Raw genomic sequence first — 15,120 nt, 5'->3', positions numbered from 1 at the left:
TAACATTTATGAGAGTTTAAATTTTCTTTTTGAACTTTGTACCAAGCACTTAACAACCTTAAGGTTTAATGTAAGCTGTTGAGTGGAATATATGCCCGATTAAAAAGTAATTGTTGGCATTTTGAAGGATGTTAATATACAGTACGTTAACCAAGATTCTCCTGTAATGAAAGATTGGTTAAATGGTGAAATGTCACCAAGCTTGTCAAAGTTAACCTGCCTTGTTTAGCTCAGCTATTCTGCCTTTGAGAAATGCAACCCATAATATCAAAAGAGCTTGAACAGCAACATCCTGTGGTCATACTTACTTAATGTTCAAAGCAGGGTAGAAAGGAGGAGGAGGAGGAGGAGCCGCCATTGCAGTCTTTATAGTATATGAAATAATGGGCTGCCTTTCAAAATACTTTGAAACCTTGGATAGCTGCCATTCTGGTGTTGTGAGAAGGAATTCCCACTGAATCCACCCATAATTAATGAAAAACAATTTTGTTTGGTGACAAATTCCATAATGTTTGTGCTTTTTAAAAACTTGATTTTCTCTGGTTTTAGCTTTTTAATGAACTCTATAAAAACAATGCAAACCGCTCTGAGAATTTAGAAAGAAGACAAAATCAGAACTATTTCTTGAAAATGATGACGGTTGAAGGAGTATATGACTACTTAATGTATATTGGTAAGAAATTGCTGGAAGGTTTTTCTGAGAATGAAAACATAACTGTGTGTTGTGGAAGTGGAGTAAGTGCAAGTGAACTGATTTTGTTTTCTCCTTTTGTAATATGAGGACTGGTACGTTGGTGAAATCAGCACCGCTATCTGTGCATTTTAATTATTTGGTTTAGAATATTAATTAATGAAGTACAGAAAATCTCTAGGAAAATTGTTTGGTCACAGGCAAATGAAACCAAAAAATTTTGGGGAAAAGATGCAAGCCACACGTACTTGTTCCTGATTTCATGGGATCTATCAGTGAAATTCTAGCCAGGAAAAAGTATAAAATGAGGGTTGTCACAGTCATAAATTCCTTGTTAGATTCTTAGAAAGGCAGACTTCTGCAAAATGGAAGAAAAGCTATTAAAACATACTGCCCAGGTATCTAACTCTGTCCCTGGTAAATATGCATTGATAAAGATTCTTGACACATGAATATTTTGCAATTTGAGAGAGAAATAATATTATCTCAAATGACCTTAGTATAAATATATGATGAACATGAAAGAGTAACAATTAAATAAATATTAGGTTTTGAGAATAAAAGGGGAACTCATACTGAACTCACATTTAAGCTACTCAGCATGGACAATTCAGTCATTTCTTATTTGTGTATTATTTAGAAAAACCTGTTATGTCATTCACTGTATAGTGTAAGCCTTGATTTAGGAATGTGTTATTTGAGAGTGTGAATGCTGTGCTATGCTGTTAACTTTATAATCTTTTGAGTCGATTTTTGCCTGTTCAGACTGTAATAGAAATGTGTTTTAGTAGACAATATGTTGTTTGGGTTTAGAGAATGATTTAGAGATAAATACTATGAGTTTAAAATTCTAGAGACATGCTCGGGGAAAGTTCAGATTGGTTGATTTGTGGGTGAAAATCCCTTGACATTGTGTTCATTTTCCTTGGTAAAACTCAGGGTTGGACAGGAGGTTGTGGGACAGGGAGAAATTAAATGGAATCTTCTGATTGCCACTTCTTAAAAATACTACTCAGTGGTAGGTAAACACAGAGTGATTTTGCTTTGAAAAGTAAACTCTGAGTGGAGCTGGAATTCTTGGTGACTTCATGGATAACTCATTGTATTTTTCTTGGCAAGAATATGGGAGTAGTTTGCCACTGCTTTCTTCCAGGATGTTTTTTTCAACTTTCCAGTTTAACCAAGGTTTAGCCTTGGTACTCCCTGAATGTCTCCCTTCCAGGGAGGATGAAGTTTCCCAACTATGCCTAGAAACCTTCTAAGCCCAGGGAAGGTCAAATACCTACTGAGACAATCCATCCCCAAATTCTATAAGACAAGGATATTTCTGTTTTTGTAGCAAGTGAGCATGAGTTCTTGAGAATTACCATCCCTTAGAGGTGGGAAGACCACTTCGTTTTCAAGAACCAGGAATCAATATCTCTCAAATCCTGTATGTCACAAGCAAATGAAAGCCAAGATCTGCAGGCCACAGGGAAGTCAGCCAAGGGCTGGGTGTGTTCAGTGATTTGTTCATTTGTGTCTTATTGGATTAGGTCAAGATCAGGCTAATCCAACTCCAGATCTATTTTCTGTAGTTAGATATCTACAGTAAATGAAGACAATAATTCTCCTGGTACTTAAGGTATTCTTGTTCTCAGTATCAAAGCTGAACAATTGCATCATATTCCATAATTGGCATTTGATAGATACCTGGAAAATAAGCTTTTTAATAGTGTAAAATCTAAAAATATAAGTTGAGAAGGTGGACTTTTAGTCAAAGATTTAGCAGTTGCTTTGATGTTAAACTGTGTATTCTAAAAATAATATAAAAGGTATGTCTATGTTACAGCTAGAGTTGTTTTCCATATTCCTGATTGGTTCCATCACATCTTGATGGGAGGAAGGATTCTCTTCAAAAACACTTTAGAAAAGTATACAGACAACTACTTGCAGTACAAACTAGAACAGCTCTTTCAGGAACACCGACTGGTCTCACTGATAACACTTCTCAGAGGTTAGTAGAAAGCTGCAAATTAACTGTTGTTGTCAAAGATGTTGTTCTACTTCCATGGAGCGGGGTTGGCAGCGTATCAGGCAGAATATGTTATAGCAAAAGCTAAATAAAGCATGTTTAATTTTAAAATGTTATTCTGGGGTCAAGTCTCTTTTATTTAAGTGATTTAAATTAGTCAACTAAAATTAAAGCAAGTCTGTGTGGTTAGTTCTACATTGTCCACAATTTTTTTTTTTAGATGCTGTGTTTTGTGAGAATTCTCAACCTCGTTCTCTCCAAGATAAGCACAAACGGGCAAAGCAGACCTTTGAAGAAATGATGAAATACATTCCAGGTTCAGTGTTTATGTGGCATGATTTATCAAGAAGAGAGGCAGTCTAAATGACCAAATCCATCAGGTTGAATGGCACATGTTAATATAAACATTTACTGTATGTTTATCAAAGCATTCTAGTGTGGAAGGAGGGTAGGATTTAGAAATAGCTTCAGATGTATCGCCTTGCTAAAACTCATGAAACACAAATAGACTTTATGGGTATTGGTCTTTTCCTGCCCCCTTACTAGCCTTATTCTAATATTGGCAGTGACAGAAGCAGGTACTGCATGTAGCATCCTCAGGAAGCAATATGCCCTTTGAATAATATGGGCTGTGCTGTGATATTCCTGCCATTCAGTGTTTAGTGAAAAAATATAGAGGTTAGAAATGCCCTGACTTTAATATGTGAGGCAGATTTTAAGCCACATGCAGGCAGTGCAGTTTCCATATATATAAACTCTGTGATTATTGAAGCTATGCTCACTGCTTTCCAATTAACATTGTGCCGCTGTAGGCTTGGTGGGCAATTGAAAAGACTCCCTGGTAGATTGACTGCTAGGTAGAATTGTTCCTTTACTGCAGATCTTCCAAATGGGTTTGAATTACAGCTGTCAGGCAGTGTAACTTCAGTAGTGAGGAATGGAGCACGTTTCCCAACCCTACTCTGTATGAAGGCAAAATCAGATGGAATCCAGAATGCTATGCTAAATGGAACCAAAAGATGACCTCTTCTTCATTACCACTATTTCTCCCAGATGAGTGACAAGACTTCAGGAAACCAATTTTGTTCTTAAATATCCAAAAGACTGTGGGTAATAGAGAAAGAAATTTTGGAGAATGGAGGCGAAGGAGGCAGCAAGCAAACAAGCAAACAAAAACCCCTGAAGATTTAGGAAGTGACTAAAGGATTGTGCTGAGGCTGAACTTTGGTAGTAGCTTCACAAAAACATTCTGAATCCCCTTCTCAAAACCAGCATCTCATCCCAGAACATAATCTATGCAAAATGCCAAAATGGACATGGACGTTTACAGGGCATGTCACACTCCCTGCTCCATAGAACTAGGTTCCAGATTCATTGGGCGCTTTATTGGGTCTCATTTTACAAAACAAGGATTTCTTTCAACTGCTAAGACAAGTGGTTCACAAAAAAGAAAAAGGAAATCTGGCTCTGAAAATGTGGGTTGAATGACAATGAGGTAATCATGCATCTAGGGAAGGACAAGAAACTCTTCAAGGTCAAGCGAATCCCAGGTTAATCCTAGAGCTAGGTCAAGGCCATAAAAGATCAGTGGTCCGATCATGGGAAATGAAAATTAATGATATGATTGAATTAAGCTATTTGACTAAATGTTTCAAAAAACATGCTGTGGAAGGCAAGCTGTTGTGTTTTATTTTAAATACAAGCACAATTCTCACTGACCATCTAAATATCTTGGATTTTCCATCATGCAGAGAAATTAGATTGGGGAGGCATTGCATGAGGGCTTTGGATGAGACTTTGATTACCTGATTGGAGGAGTGGAAATGCTTTGGGACTGAGCAATAACGGGGGATTGGGGATTAGTAGAGAGTTGGACATAAGATAAATGTTTGTGCATAGCAGCAGTTCTGTGTGGGCAACTCCTTCTAATTTAATCATTAAGGAAGTACCTGAACAGCTAGGCTGAGATGTTACCCAGCTACCCAGGGCATTTTTCTCATCCTTGCAAGCTGCTGTGGAGTTGCACAGTTGGGGGCTGCTTCAAAATAAATGTCCTGCCTCCCCAATCTAATTTCTCTACATGATGGAAAATCCAAGATATTTAGATGATTAATGAGAATTGTGCTTGAAAACAAATTAGAAGTCAATGTAGGAGCATTATACATGTAATCTACATAGTGCAAATTACATCAGATTTTGCATTAGCTTAGTTTCTGACTGTTACGGCCCTGCTGGAGAACATGTTCTCAGATGAGGAAGATGAGACCCAGCACGTTTCCAGGAACCCTCATTCACACTCACTGATGTCCTCTCAGACTCAGAAGTACAGTTCTAAGTCCTGTAAATTCAGGAGCAGAGGGCTGAACTTCACAGATCTGAGAAGCAGCTAAAAGGCATGGGAGTGCTAGCAGAGAGCAGTTTCTGCATCTCCTGTGTGATGTCTCTTAGCTGTGCGCCAGCTGGAGACTCAATGTGGCTTATTTATTGCATTCCTTCCTTCTGAAAAGTGCTGAGAACAGCTCTTCAAAACTCAGCTTGACCTGCATTTATGATGCTTTGCCATGTCTTGGACCCTGTATTTTGCTTCACCTTTTCCATTGTCTCTCCTCTGGATTGGTCATTTGATTGCTTGCTTACCAGTCTTGATCCATGCCTGACCTGTCTGGCCATGAGCACAGTCTAGGCTCCAAGTAGTACAGAAAGACTTTTTCAAAGGCTGCTTATTTTCTATTGTGAAACAGTCTGAGTTCACTATCAAATTTATAGTCTGCTAATTTACATTCCATCAGGCAGCTGAGCTAGCACAAAACATTGAGCACTTTTCTAAGGGGAAGCCCTTGATAGAGCATGCTGTCATAATTAAATGGGAAGTAATTAAACCCAAGTTCTCCAAGACCACACTTGTCTTCTACAGGAAGGGGCAGAAGTATAGTACCTGAAGAGATTGCATTTATTTAACCTCCTAGAAGCACTATATATCCTGGATTAAATCTGTTGGTTCACCAACATCCAGCCCATTACTCCTCCAAGCAACAACTCAGGATTTCCATCATTTTCTTCCCACAAGTGGAAAAAAAGAAACATTGTGATCATCTCTTCCAGTGCCTTCATGTAGATATTTGAAAATGTAAGGGATGAAAGAGACCCCTGAGGAACTCCCTGTAAGCCATAGGGCTGAGCAGTAGGACCCCGCTACCCCCATCTGGAACATATAGCTAAATGGTACTGGAATTTTTGTAAATTAGTATGCCATAATCTGATATCAACCACTATTCCTAAAAGTATCAAAAGATCTACTAGAACTAAAGGGTGCATATGCTTGCCTGGTTTCCAGAGATTATTCATTAATATGAATAAAGCTATAATCATTCCTATAGTCAAAGACAAACAGTCATCCTGTAGCCATCCTGTAGTCAAAGACAAATAGTCATCCTATAGTCAAAGACAAATGCAAGAAGTTGGGAGTAGACTGTGTCTAGAATAAACTGAATTATAAAGGGATTAACTCTGTTGTATCTTGATTAATTTAATGAAGTTTTTCTGAGTTGACCTAAATCATGCTAAATTACTTAGCAGAAGAGGGACTATCAAGATAGTAATGCACTAAGGCAGTAAGTGATACCATTGTTTAATCATTACCTTTGAATAGGTCATGATAAGCCCTCATCCAAAAATGAGGTCATTTATTAGTCTCTCTCCCCATCACCCTTCTTAGTCTCTCCCATCATCATCATCATCATCATCATCATCATCATCATCATCTTAAATTTATTGGCCACCCAACTCCAGTGGACTCTAGGTGGCATACAAAACTAGGGAAAACATAAAAACAGCTAAAACACTGAATCACACAGACAGCCCAGCCTAAAATAATCTACTGGACAGCAAAATCAACAAAACAAAATTAGGGCCATTGAACAAATAACAAACATCAACCCCAGGCCTGGGACCAAAGCCAGATTTTCAAGGCTTTCTGGAGCCCCAGGAGAGAGGTTGCTGTCCTTATCGCTGGGGGGAGGCTGTTTCAGAGGGTGGCAGCCGCAACAGAGAAGGCACATTTCCTAGGTCCCACAAGATGACAATGTTTAATGGAGGGGACCTGGAGCACACCCACTCTGCTGGAAGGCACTGGGCAGGCAGAAACAGTTGGAGACAAGTGGTCCCTCAGGCCCTATGTCATGCAGGGCTTTAGAGGTAATAACCAGCACCTTGAATTGCACTCAGAAGCCAACAGGCAGCCAATGCAGCTCGCATTGCAGTGATGACACATGGGCACACTGAGAGGTGCCTGTTATTGTTCACACAGCTGTATTTTGAACCAGCTGTAGCTTCCAGGTAGTCTTCAAGGGTAGCCCCATGTAGAGGACATTGCAATAATCCAATCGTGGGGTGACCAGGGCATGAGTGATTGTCTGAAGGGCTCCCTGATCAAGGAAAGGGCACAACTGGTTATTGCAGTTAACCAGAAGGTTCTATAAGGTAAAAGATGTACTGGCTGCCCATTGTGCATTTGACATGTTCCTGCTAAAATGTTTTATACAAATCAGCTGTTCATTTAATTGGCACTAAAAGTTATCCTTTTGTAGAATAAATGTTTTGGTTGGCAAAGCTTTCAGGATCTGGCTGAATTGAATTGACTTATTTATGCCTTGGTGTTTGTTTGTTTGTTTTCCAGATCTAATAGGTAAATGTATTGGGGAAGATGCCAAATATGAAGGCATAAGACTTCTGTTTGATGGATTGCAACAGCCAGTACTTAACAAACAGGTGGGTCCTATTAAACACACCAAACACCTATTGTATTTCCAGGTAGAATTTTTCCGAGTTCTAGTTTACAGTTTTGAAATACTGTGCATCATTCCAAGTACATGCACAACTGTCTTACATTAAGAACTAGTATGCAAAACAAAATGTAAAGGAGTAATTTTCAAAGTTTCTAGGAGTGTATTTCCAAATAATGTTTCTGTATAACAGATGAGTGAGAGAGCAGCACAATTAATTAGCATAGCTGTATTGTGTTTCTGCAATTAATAACAGTAACATTGGTCAAAGAATTAAGCACTCTGGAATAGCAAATGGAAGTTAATAGGCTAAGTTAGGTTTTATTAAGCTGGGCCAAATCACTTGGCATTTCTTGACTAAGAGACTGGATGAGGCCCACAGGGTGCCTGTCTTTGTTGGCCATGGCAGATCTGCTTTACATTTGTATGAAGGTAATGTTTGTATCAGAGCGAAGGGAGAGGAAAAATGTAATGAAATGGAAAGCCTGGGGAGACATGGAGGAAGAAATGGGGGAATCTAGGCAGTATAACTTGCTGAGAGGAGATGGAAAAGGAGGAGATGGGCACAAGATGGAACCAGACAGAAAAAAGCCAAAGATATGGATCAGGAATGGAGAACTGTAGGAGGTGATAAAGCGATAATGGGCAAAACATGCTCAGAGGACAACTGGTAACTGTTAAAGCACTGTTTCTCAACCTTGGGAACTTTAAGATGTGTGGACTTCAACTCCCAGAATTCTAGCTGGGGAATTCTGGGAGTTGAAGTCCACACATCTTAAAGATCCCAAGATTGAGAAACACTGTGTTAGAGAAGGCAGAAAATAAGAAAGAAAAGACTCAGGAGAGAAACTTCAAAAGGAGAAGGCAAGAATGGACATAGAGCAGGATGGATATAGAGAGTATGGATGGATGGGCAGCTGTCATACTAGTTCTGAACTCCATGTTGCTGTCATTGGGCCTCCGACACATTTCCCTTTGTGGGGAAGTGGACTTTGGCAGAGAGTTACTTTGGAAATTCTTAAATTTATTAATTTATTGTGATTACTGGTTAATAGCTTACTGCATCTTTTTAAAATGTTGCAGTTATCAAAAATGAGAATACTTTTTAGCTAATTTTTGAAGATTCTCCCTATCTAATCGATGATAATTCTTTGAGCTGCTAAGTTTATGCAGACCTTTCCATGCTAAGAAAGTGTTAAAAAGTTCAGAATTGTAACTTTTCTTTGCATTTTATTTTTAGTTAACGTATGTCCTACTGGATATTGGGATTCAGGAACTATTTCCAGAGTTGAACGGTATGTCATAACACAAACGGGTTCTAGTTTGTCTACTCAATGATGTGAAATACTAGTGTAGGCAAAATATCATCCTTCGTATGTAAGACTTGCTTCCTCTAATTATTATTACTTGTTTTTTCTCAGAAAACTAAATGAATTACAGCATTAAAACCAGATTGTTCTAGAAGGCTTTTAGGGAACAGAATAGAATAGTCTGTTGTCTGAGTACATTGCAGCACCACCTGTTGTAGTCACTGTAAATACAAATATTTTGTATTTCTACAAAGGATGAGTTGGAGGGATCTTACTGGTTGTCTAGTTTAATCTCACTGAAGGAATCCATTAAACCATCTGTGACAACCGCCCCCGGGGCTGGTACATCTCTTTCTGGGTCCTTTCCAATACTGGTTGTGTGCAATGCCAAAAACAGCTCAAGAAACAAGTAAATGCTTTCCAAAATGAGGCTCTTTTACTCACTGCTCAAAAAGAAAAGATTGAATACAAAAATATTTTAAGCTGCAAATTAAAACTTACTCAATGGAAGCAAGCAGTCCATAGAAGTAAAAAGCAGACAAATAAGTCCCTTTTCCACCTGAGCAGCCTCACGTGAAGTAGCCTTCCAAGCGAGCCATTCTCCCTGGCACAAATGAGATCGAGGCTTGAGATTTGCAGCTTTCTTGAGGAAAGTGGATTCCGCAGATCAACAAAGATACAAGGCCGATGTCTTCTTCCAAAGCTCCCTCCAACCTCTTTCTATGGCTTCAGGGCTTATCTTAAGTACCCTTTGCAGGCTAGCCTCCACCCCTCTTCACAGGTGACAACAATTAAGGGTACTGCTTTGATTTTAATTAACAAAGGTTTCAATAGTTACAAATCAACATACAACTGGGGTTTCTCCACAAGATCTTATCTGGTTACAACATTTACAGCTCACTAACATCTACAGCTCACTAACATCTAAAGCTTGTCTTCGTTCTCCCTGGTGATAAAAACCTCGTTCCCATCACTTCAAAGCGGATTCAAGAAGTTTCTCTATCTACTAATTTAGACAAGGAAACACACATAAAAACAGGTTAGTTCCCACAATCCCGGACCTCCGTTACACCATCCCTGCCAGGTGGCATTCAGTCCTAAGGGAGAGTCCCCCCCTTGTACCAGGAAGATTGTTTCACTGCTTAACAGCTCTTACTGTCAAGAAATCCCTCCAGCCTAAATTGGGTTAATTAGAGTGGAGTTCTCAACCTTTAGTCTCCCCACCTTCATGGTAGTATTGTTGTATATTTATTCAGCAGTTATTAAATCAAGTGCTCATCTTTCTAGAGGCATCTTTGAAGTTTTATTATCAGTTACAATACTGTATATACAGTAATATAATGAACACCACACAGTGAATACAATAGGTAGTGCTACAATGTACTCAGACAACAGACTATTCTGTTCCCTAAAAGCCTTCTAGAACAATCTGGTTTTAATAATCTTCCAGAAAATCATGTGGGAAGGAGCTACTCTCACCTCTGGGGACAAGCTGTTCCAAAGGAGGGGAGCTCCTACTGAGAATGCCCACTGTCATACTTCCTCCCATAATATGTTGATGAAGATTCTGAGTCACCCAGGTGGAATCATCTGGAGATTGAGTCGTGGCAACTGGACTTTTCATTTGGTTTGATACGTTTCGCTGCTTGCCCAAGCAGCTTCTTCAGTCCAGTTGCCACGACTCAGCCTCCAGATGATTCCTCCCATCAAGCATCTGTGTGATGCACTCTACACTTGTGTGGAGGGACAGATTTTATGTGCAACAGGTGAAGATATCCTGGTCCCAAGTCATTTAGGGTTTTATACAGTCAGGTCCAGAAATATTGGGACATCGACACAATTCTAACATCTTTGGCTCTATACACCACCACAATGGATTTGGAATGAAACAAACACAATGTGCATTAACTGCAGACTGCCAGCTTTAATTTGAGGGTATGTACATCCAACTCAGGTGAACGGTGTAGGAATTACAACAGTTTGCATATGTGCCTCCCACTTGGTAAGGGACCAAAAGTAATGGGACAATTGGCTTCTCAGCTGTTCCATGGCCAGGTGTGTGATATCCCCTCAGTACCCCAATTACAATGTGCAGATAAAAGGCCCAGAGTTCATTTCAAGTGTGCTATTTGCATGTGGAATCTGTTGCTGTCAACTCTCAAGATGAGATCCAAAGAGCTGTCATTATCAGTGAAGCAAGCCATCATTAGGCTGAAGAAACAAAACAAACCCATCAGAGAGATAGCAAGAACATTAGGCGTGGCCAAAACAACTGTTTGGAACATTCTCAAAAAGAAGGAATGCACAGGTGAGCTCAGCAACACCAAAATACCCGGGAGACAACAGAAAACAACTGTGGTGGATGACCGAAGAATTCGTTCCCTGGTGAAGAAAACATCCTTCACAACAGTTGGCCAGATCAAGAACACTCTCCAGGAGGTAGGTGTATGTGTGTCAAAGTCAACAATCAAAAGAAGACGTCACCAGAGTGAATACAGAGGGTTCACCACAAGATGTAAACCATTGGTGAGCCTCAAAAACAGGAAGGCCAGATTAGAATTTGCCAAACGACATCTAAAAAAGCCTTCACAGTTCTGGAACAACATCTTGTGGACAGATGAGACCAAGATCAACTTGTACCAGAGTGATGGGAAGAGAAGAGTATGGAGAAGGAAAGGAACTGCTCATGATCCTAAGCATACCACCTCATCAGTGAAGCATGGTGGTGGTAGTGTCATGGCGTGGGCATGTATGGCTGCCAATGGAACTGGTTCTCTTGTATTTATTGATGATGTGACTGCTAACAAAAGCAGCAGGATGAATTCTGCAGTGTTTTGGGCAATATTATCTGCTCACATTCAGCCAAATGCTGCAGAACTCATTGGACGGCGCTTCACAGTACAGATGGACAATGACCCAAAACATACTGCAAAAGCAACCAAAGAGTTTTTGAAGGGACAGAAGTGGAATGTTATGCAATGGCCAAGTCAATCACCTGACCTGAATCCCATTGAGCATGCATTTCACTTGCTGAAGACAAAACTGAAGGGAAAATGCCCCAAGAACAAGCAGGAACTGAAGACAGTTGCAGTAGAGGCCTGGCAGAGCATCACCAGGGATGAAACCCAGCGTCTGGTGATGTCTATGCGTTCCAGACTTCAGGCTGTGATTGACTGCAACGGATTTGCAACCAAGTATTAAAAAGGGAAAGTTTGATGTATGGTTATTATTCTGTCCCATTACTTTTGGTCCCTTAACAAGTGGGAGGCACATATGCAAACTGTTGTAATTCCTACACTGTTCACCTGAGTTGGATGTACATACCCTCAAATTAAAGCTGACAGTCTGCAGTTAATGCACATTGTGTTTGTTTCATTCCAAATCCATTGTGGTGGTGTATAGAGCCAAAGATGTTAGAATTGTGTCGATGTCCCAATATTTCTGGACCTGACTGTAGCTGATAAGCAGCATACTGAATTGCACCAAGAAACATACTGGTAGCCAGTGCAGCTCCTGCAGTATTGGTATTACATGAAAATATTAGACCTGGCCCATCAAACAGGCAGCTGTGTTCTGCACTAACTGAAGTTTGTCAGCTGTCTTCAGGTGTAGCAATGAAGCAAATTACAATAATCCAATCCAGAAATCACAGGGGCATGAGTGACAGTAGTCAGCACCTCCCATTCCAGGAAAGGCTGCAACTGGTGAAACTGGGCAACCATGGCTTCAACCTGCTGTTTTTGCAGGTGCCGTGAGCCCAGGAAGACCCTCTTTTAGGGTAGTGCTTGTCTTTTAGGGTAGTGCAACCCCATTAAAAGTAAAAAAATGAAACAATCTTGAAATTGATAGACATCTGAATTGACAAGCATGATGTTTTGCTAGAGTTGAGTCTAAGCCAGTTGCTCCTCATCAAGTCACTGAAAGCTTCCAGACACTGGGTTAGAGCATCTACAATATTCCACATTTGGGTTGGAGTAAAGATAATGCAACTGGTATCATCAGCACACTGATGGTACCCTCACCCAGCAGCTTCATGTAGATGTTAAAACAATATGAAGGGGAGGACCAAGCCCTGGGAAACCCATATTTGAGTCCCAGAGGCCTGTTTCTCCTGAACTAGCTGTTAGGAATCACCTACTAAGAAAGGAGCAGAACCCCATAAAACAGTATCCCCCATTTCTAATTTTTGCATGTAACCCAGAAAACCATGGTAAACTCAGAGCAAATATGATTTTGTCCACAAATTGTCCAGCTAAGCCATCACAGCAGCCACTTGGTAGTTTTCAGGCCCATACTTCTCTTAAGTAGTCCTCAGTTTAAGAACAAGTTCCATTCTCAAGGTCTGTCCTTAAGTCGAACTTATATGTAGGCTGGAACAGTATTATTGTATAATACTGTATAAGTAGTATTGTGTGATTAACTTGAACCATTGTGTAGTTAACTCAAATCATTGTGTAATTTAACTTGAATTTTGCTACAATAGGCTCCATTCTTAACTATGGGTCATCAATAAACTGGGCGTTTTTAACTCGGAGACTACCTATACCTTTTTGTACATTTGTCAATCCATTTGATGGATGAGACTGGTAGTTTTCTCAAATAGTCTGAATACATATTAGAAGATAAGGCTCCATTCTTAACTATGGGTCATCTGTAAACAGGGCATTCTTAACCCGGGGACTACCTGTACCTTGTTGTACATTTGTCAATCTATTTGATGGATGAGCTGGTAGTTTTCTTAAAATCTGAATACATATGACAAGTTAATTGTATGGTGGAAGATCACAGCAAAGGTCTGACTGTTCCAACATGTAGTGTTCAGTTGAGGTCAGATTCCTCTACAAGTAGCAAAGAATGGAACAATTGTATATAGTCTTTTAGAATTAGTAAGAAAGTATAAATAGTACTGCAGTAAGTTTTAAAGCAATATATAATTGCTTTAAAATGTCTCTCTATATAAGTGGCTGTTGCAGCACTTAATGACAATTATTTCTTTTTGAGACAATGCAAAATGAATAATTTCCTTTGATACTGGTATTTGAATTCTGTTTTGTTCGTGATCTACTTATTTCTGTACCCCACTTTTTAATTTGTTACTTAGGTTAGAAGCTTCATTGGGAAAACACTCCAATATATCTTTTATTTTTTAGTTTTTTTGAATGAATGAATTGTATTTAATTGCTATTTCTTTATTTTTCCACCTGTATTTTATTCAAGTGTAAGAACACATTCTGTGTTTATTGCAGGCACATATAACTACCTTTATATAAATGAATAGGAACATTTTAATTAAAGGAATAAGTGTTCACTATTGCAGAAAGCATTATCATGATCACAGTCTTTTTGAGTTTCCCACTCATTAATTGCAACCACTTTAGTACAGCCCATGAGGAATCCCCACTGAAATGAATGAAAACTGCAGGGAAACTTGTGCAGGAACCCAGTCATTGCAAAGAGGCCCTTTTGTGAAGCATCCTAGTAAATTATGTCCCTTAATTCATCAATGCATAAATGAAGATCAGCCAGCTTGGAACTTTTATTACACTATTCTGAAAGGACTTCTTAGAATACCACTGGAAGTACAGGCAGTCCCCAGGTTAAGAATGTCCAAGTTACAGACAACTCATACTTACGAATGGGATGCCTGTCACTAAAAATGGCAGACGGCATTCTCCTTTCTCAAGCCGATGAACTGCTGAAACCACGTTTTTAATATACAGCCCATTTTCAGCAGTTCATGAAAACATTGCTCTGCTTCAGTGGTTCGTCAGCTCCAGGAAGAATGCTGTCCACCATTTTTAGTAACAGGCAGCCCATTTGTAAGTACAGGTTCCAACCTACATGCAAATTCGAGTTAAAGACAGACTTAGGAATGGAACTCATTCTTAGCCCGGGGACTGTCTTGTACTAAAGAACTTTAAATATCATCTAATTAATTATTATAACTTTATTATAATTATTACTTCTATTTATTGTAATAATTACAGGAGTGGTCTTTTCACTGGCTGACATATATTTTCTCTCCCTCCCCCCTTATTATTATTCACAGGTTGAAAAGAATGGTTCCACTATATTATCAAGAACATATACACATCAAAATACTGAATTAACTCTGTTTCATAGATGACTGCTGTGTGCTAATTTAATAACTAGGTTATTTGTGTAGTCTTGTATATTTGTTTGTATATATAATTAACCTTGATTTCAGGAAAAAAAAACTTTTACTCAAGAAAGATTGATTAAAGCCTATTGTTGATTGAATCTCAGGAAAATCCCATTATTTGTTCTTCTGAATAATTTTCACTGAGAAAAAAAATACAGAAC

General features: G+C 39.2%; 1 protein-coding gene across 4 annotated transcripts in view; it reads left to right on the top strand.

Moving 5' to 3' along the window:
* SNX14 (sorting nexin 14) overlaps positions 1-15,071 on the top strand; it is a 44,791-nt gene extending 29,720 nt beyond the window's left edge. Inside the window, exons 23-28 of one of the 4 annotated variants that reach the window (XM_007427860.4) lie at positions 550-673; positions 2,523-2,687; positions 2,926-3,021; positions 7,381-7,472; positions 8,727-8,781; positions 14,846-15,071. In XM_007427860.4, coding sequence (XP_007427922.2) covers positions 550-673; positions 2,523-2,687; positions 2,926-3,021; positions 7,381-7,472; positions 8,727-8,781; positions 14,846-14,850 — 537 coding nt within the window. In that variant the 3' untranslated portion in view covers positions 14,851-15,071. Of the gene's footprint in view, positions 1-549; positions 674-2,522; positions 2,688-2,925; positions 3,086-7,380; positions 7,473-8,726; positions 8,782-10,246; positions 10,339-14,845 lie in introns of those variants that run through there. The other 3 variants (XM_088138202.1, XR_015795712.1, XM_088138191.1) reach the window with 3 other exon arrangements.
* Positions 15,072-15,120: the final 49 nt, after the last annotated feature.

This window comes from Python bivittatus, unplaced genomic scaffold (genome assembly GCF_059951505.1).
Source record: "Python bivittatus isolate LINGU-HERP-01145 unplaced genomic scaffold, Pbiv_v1 ctg000020_np1212, whole genome shotgun sequence".
NCBI lineage: Eukaryota > Metazoa > Chordata > Lepidosauria > Squamata > Pythonidae > Python > Python bivittatus.
This window is presented reverse-complemented; position numbering and strand designations above follow the sequence as displayed.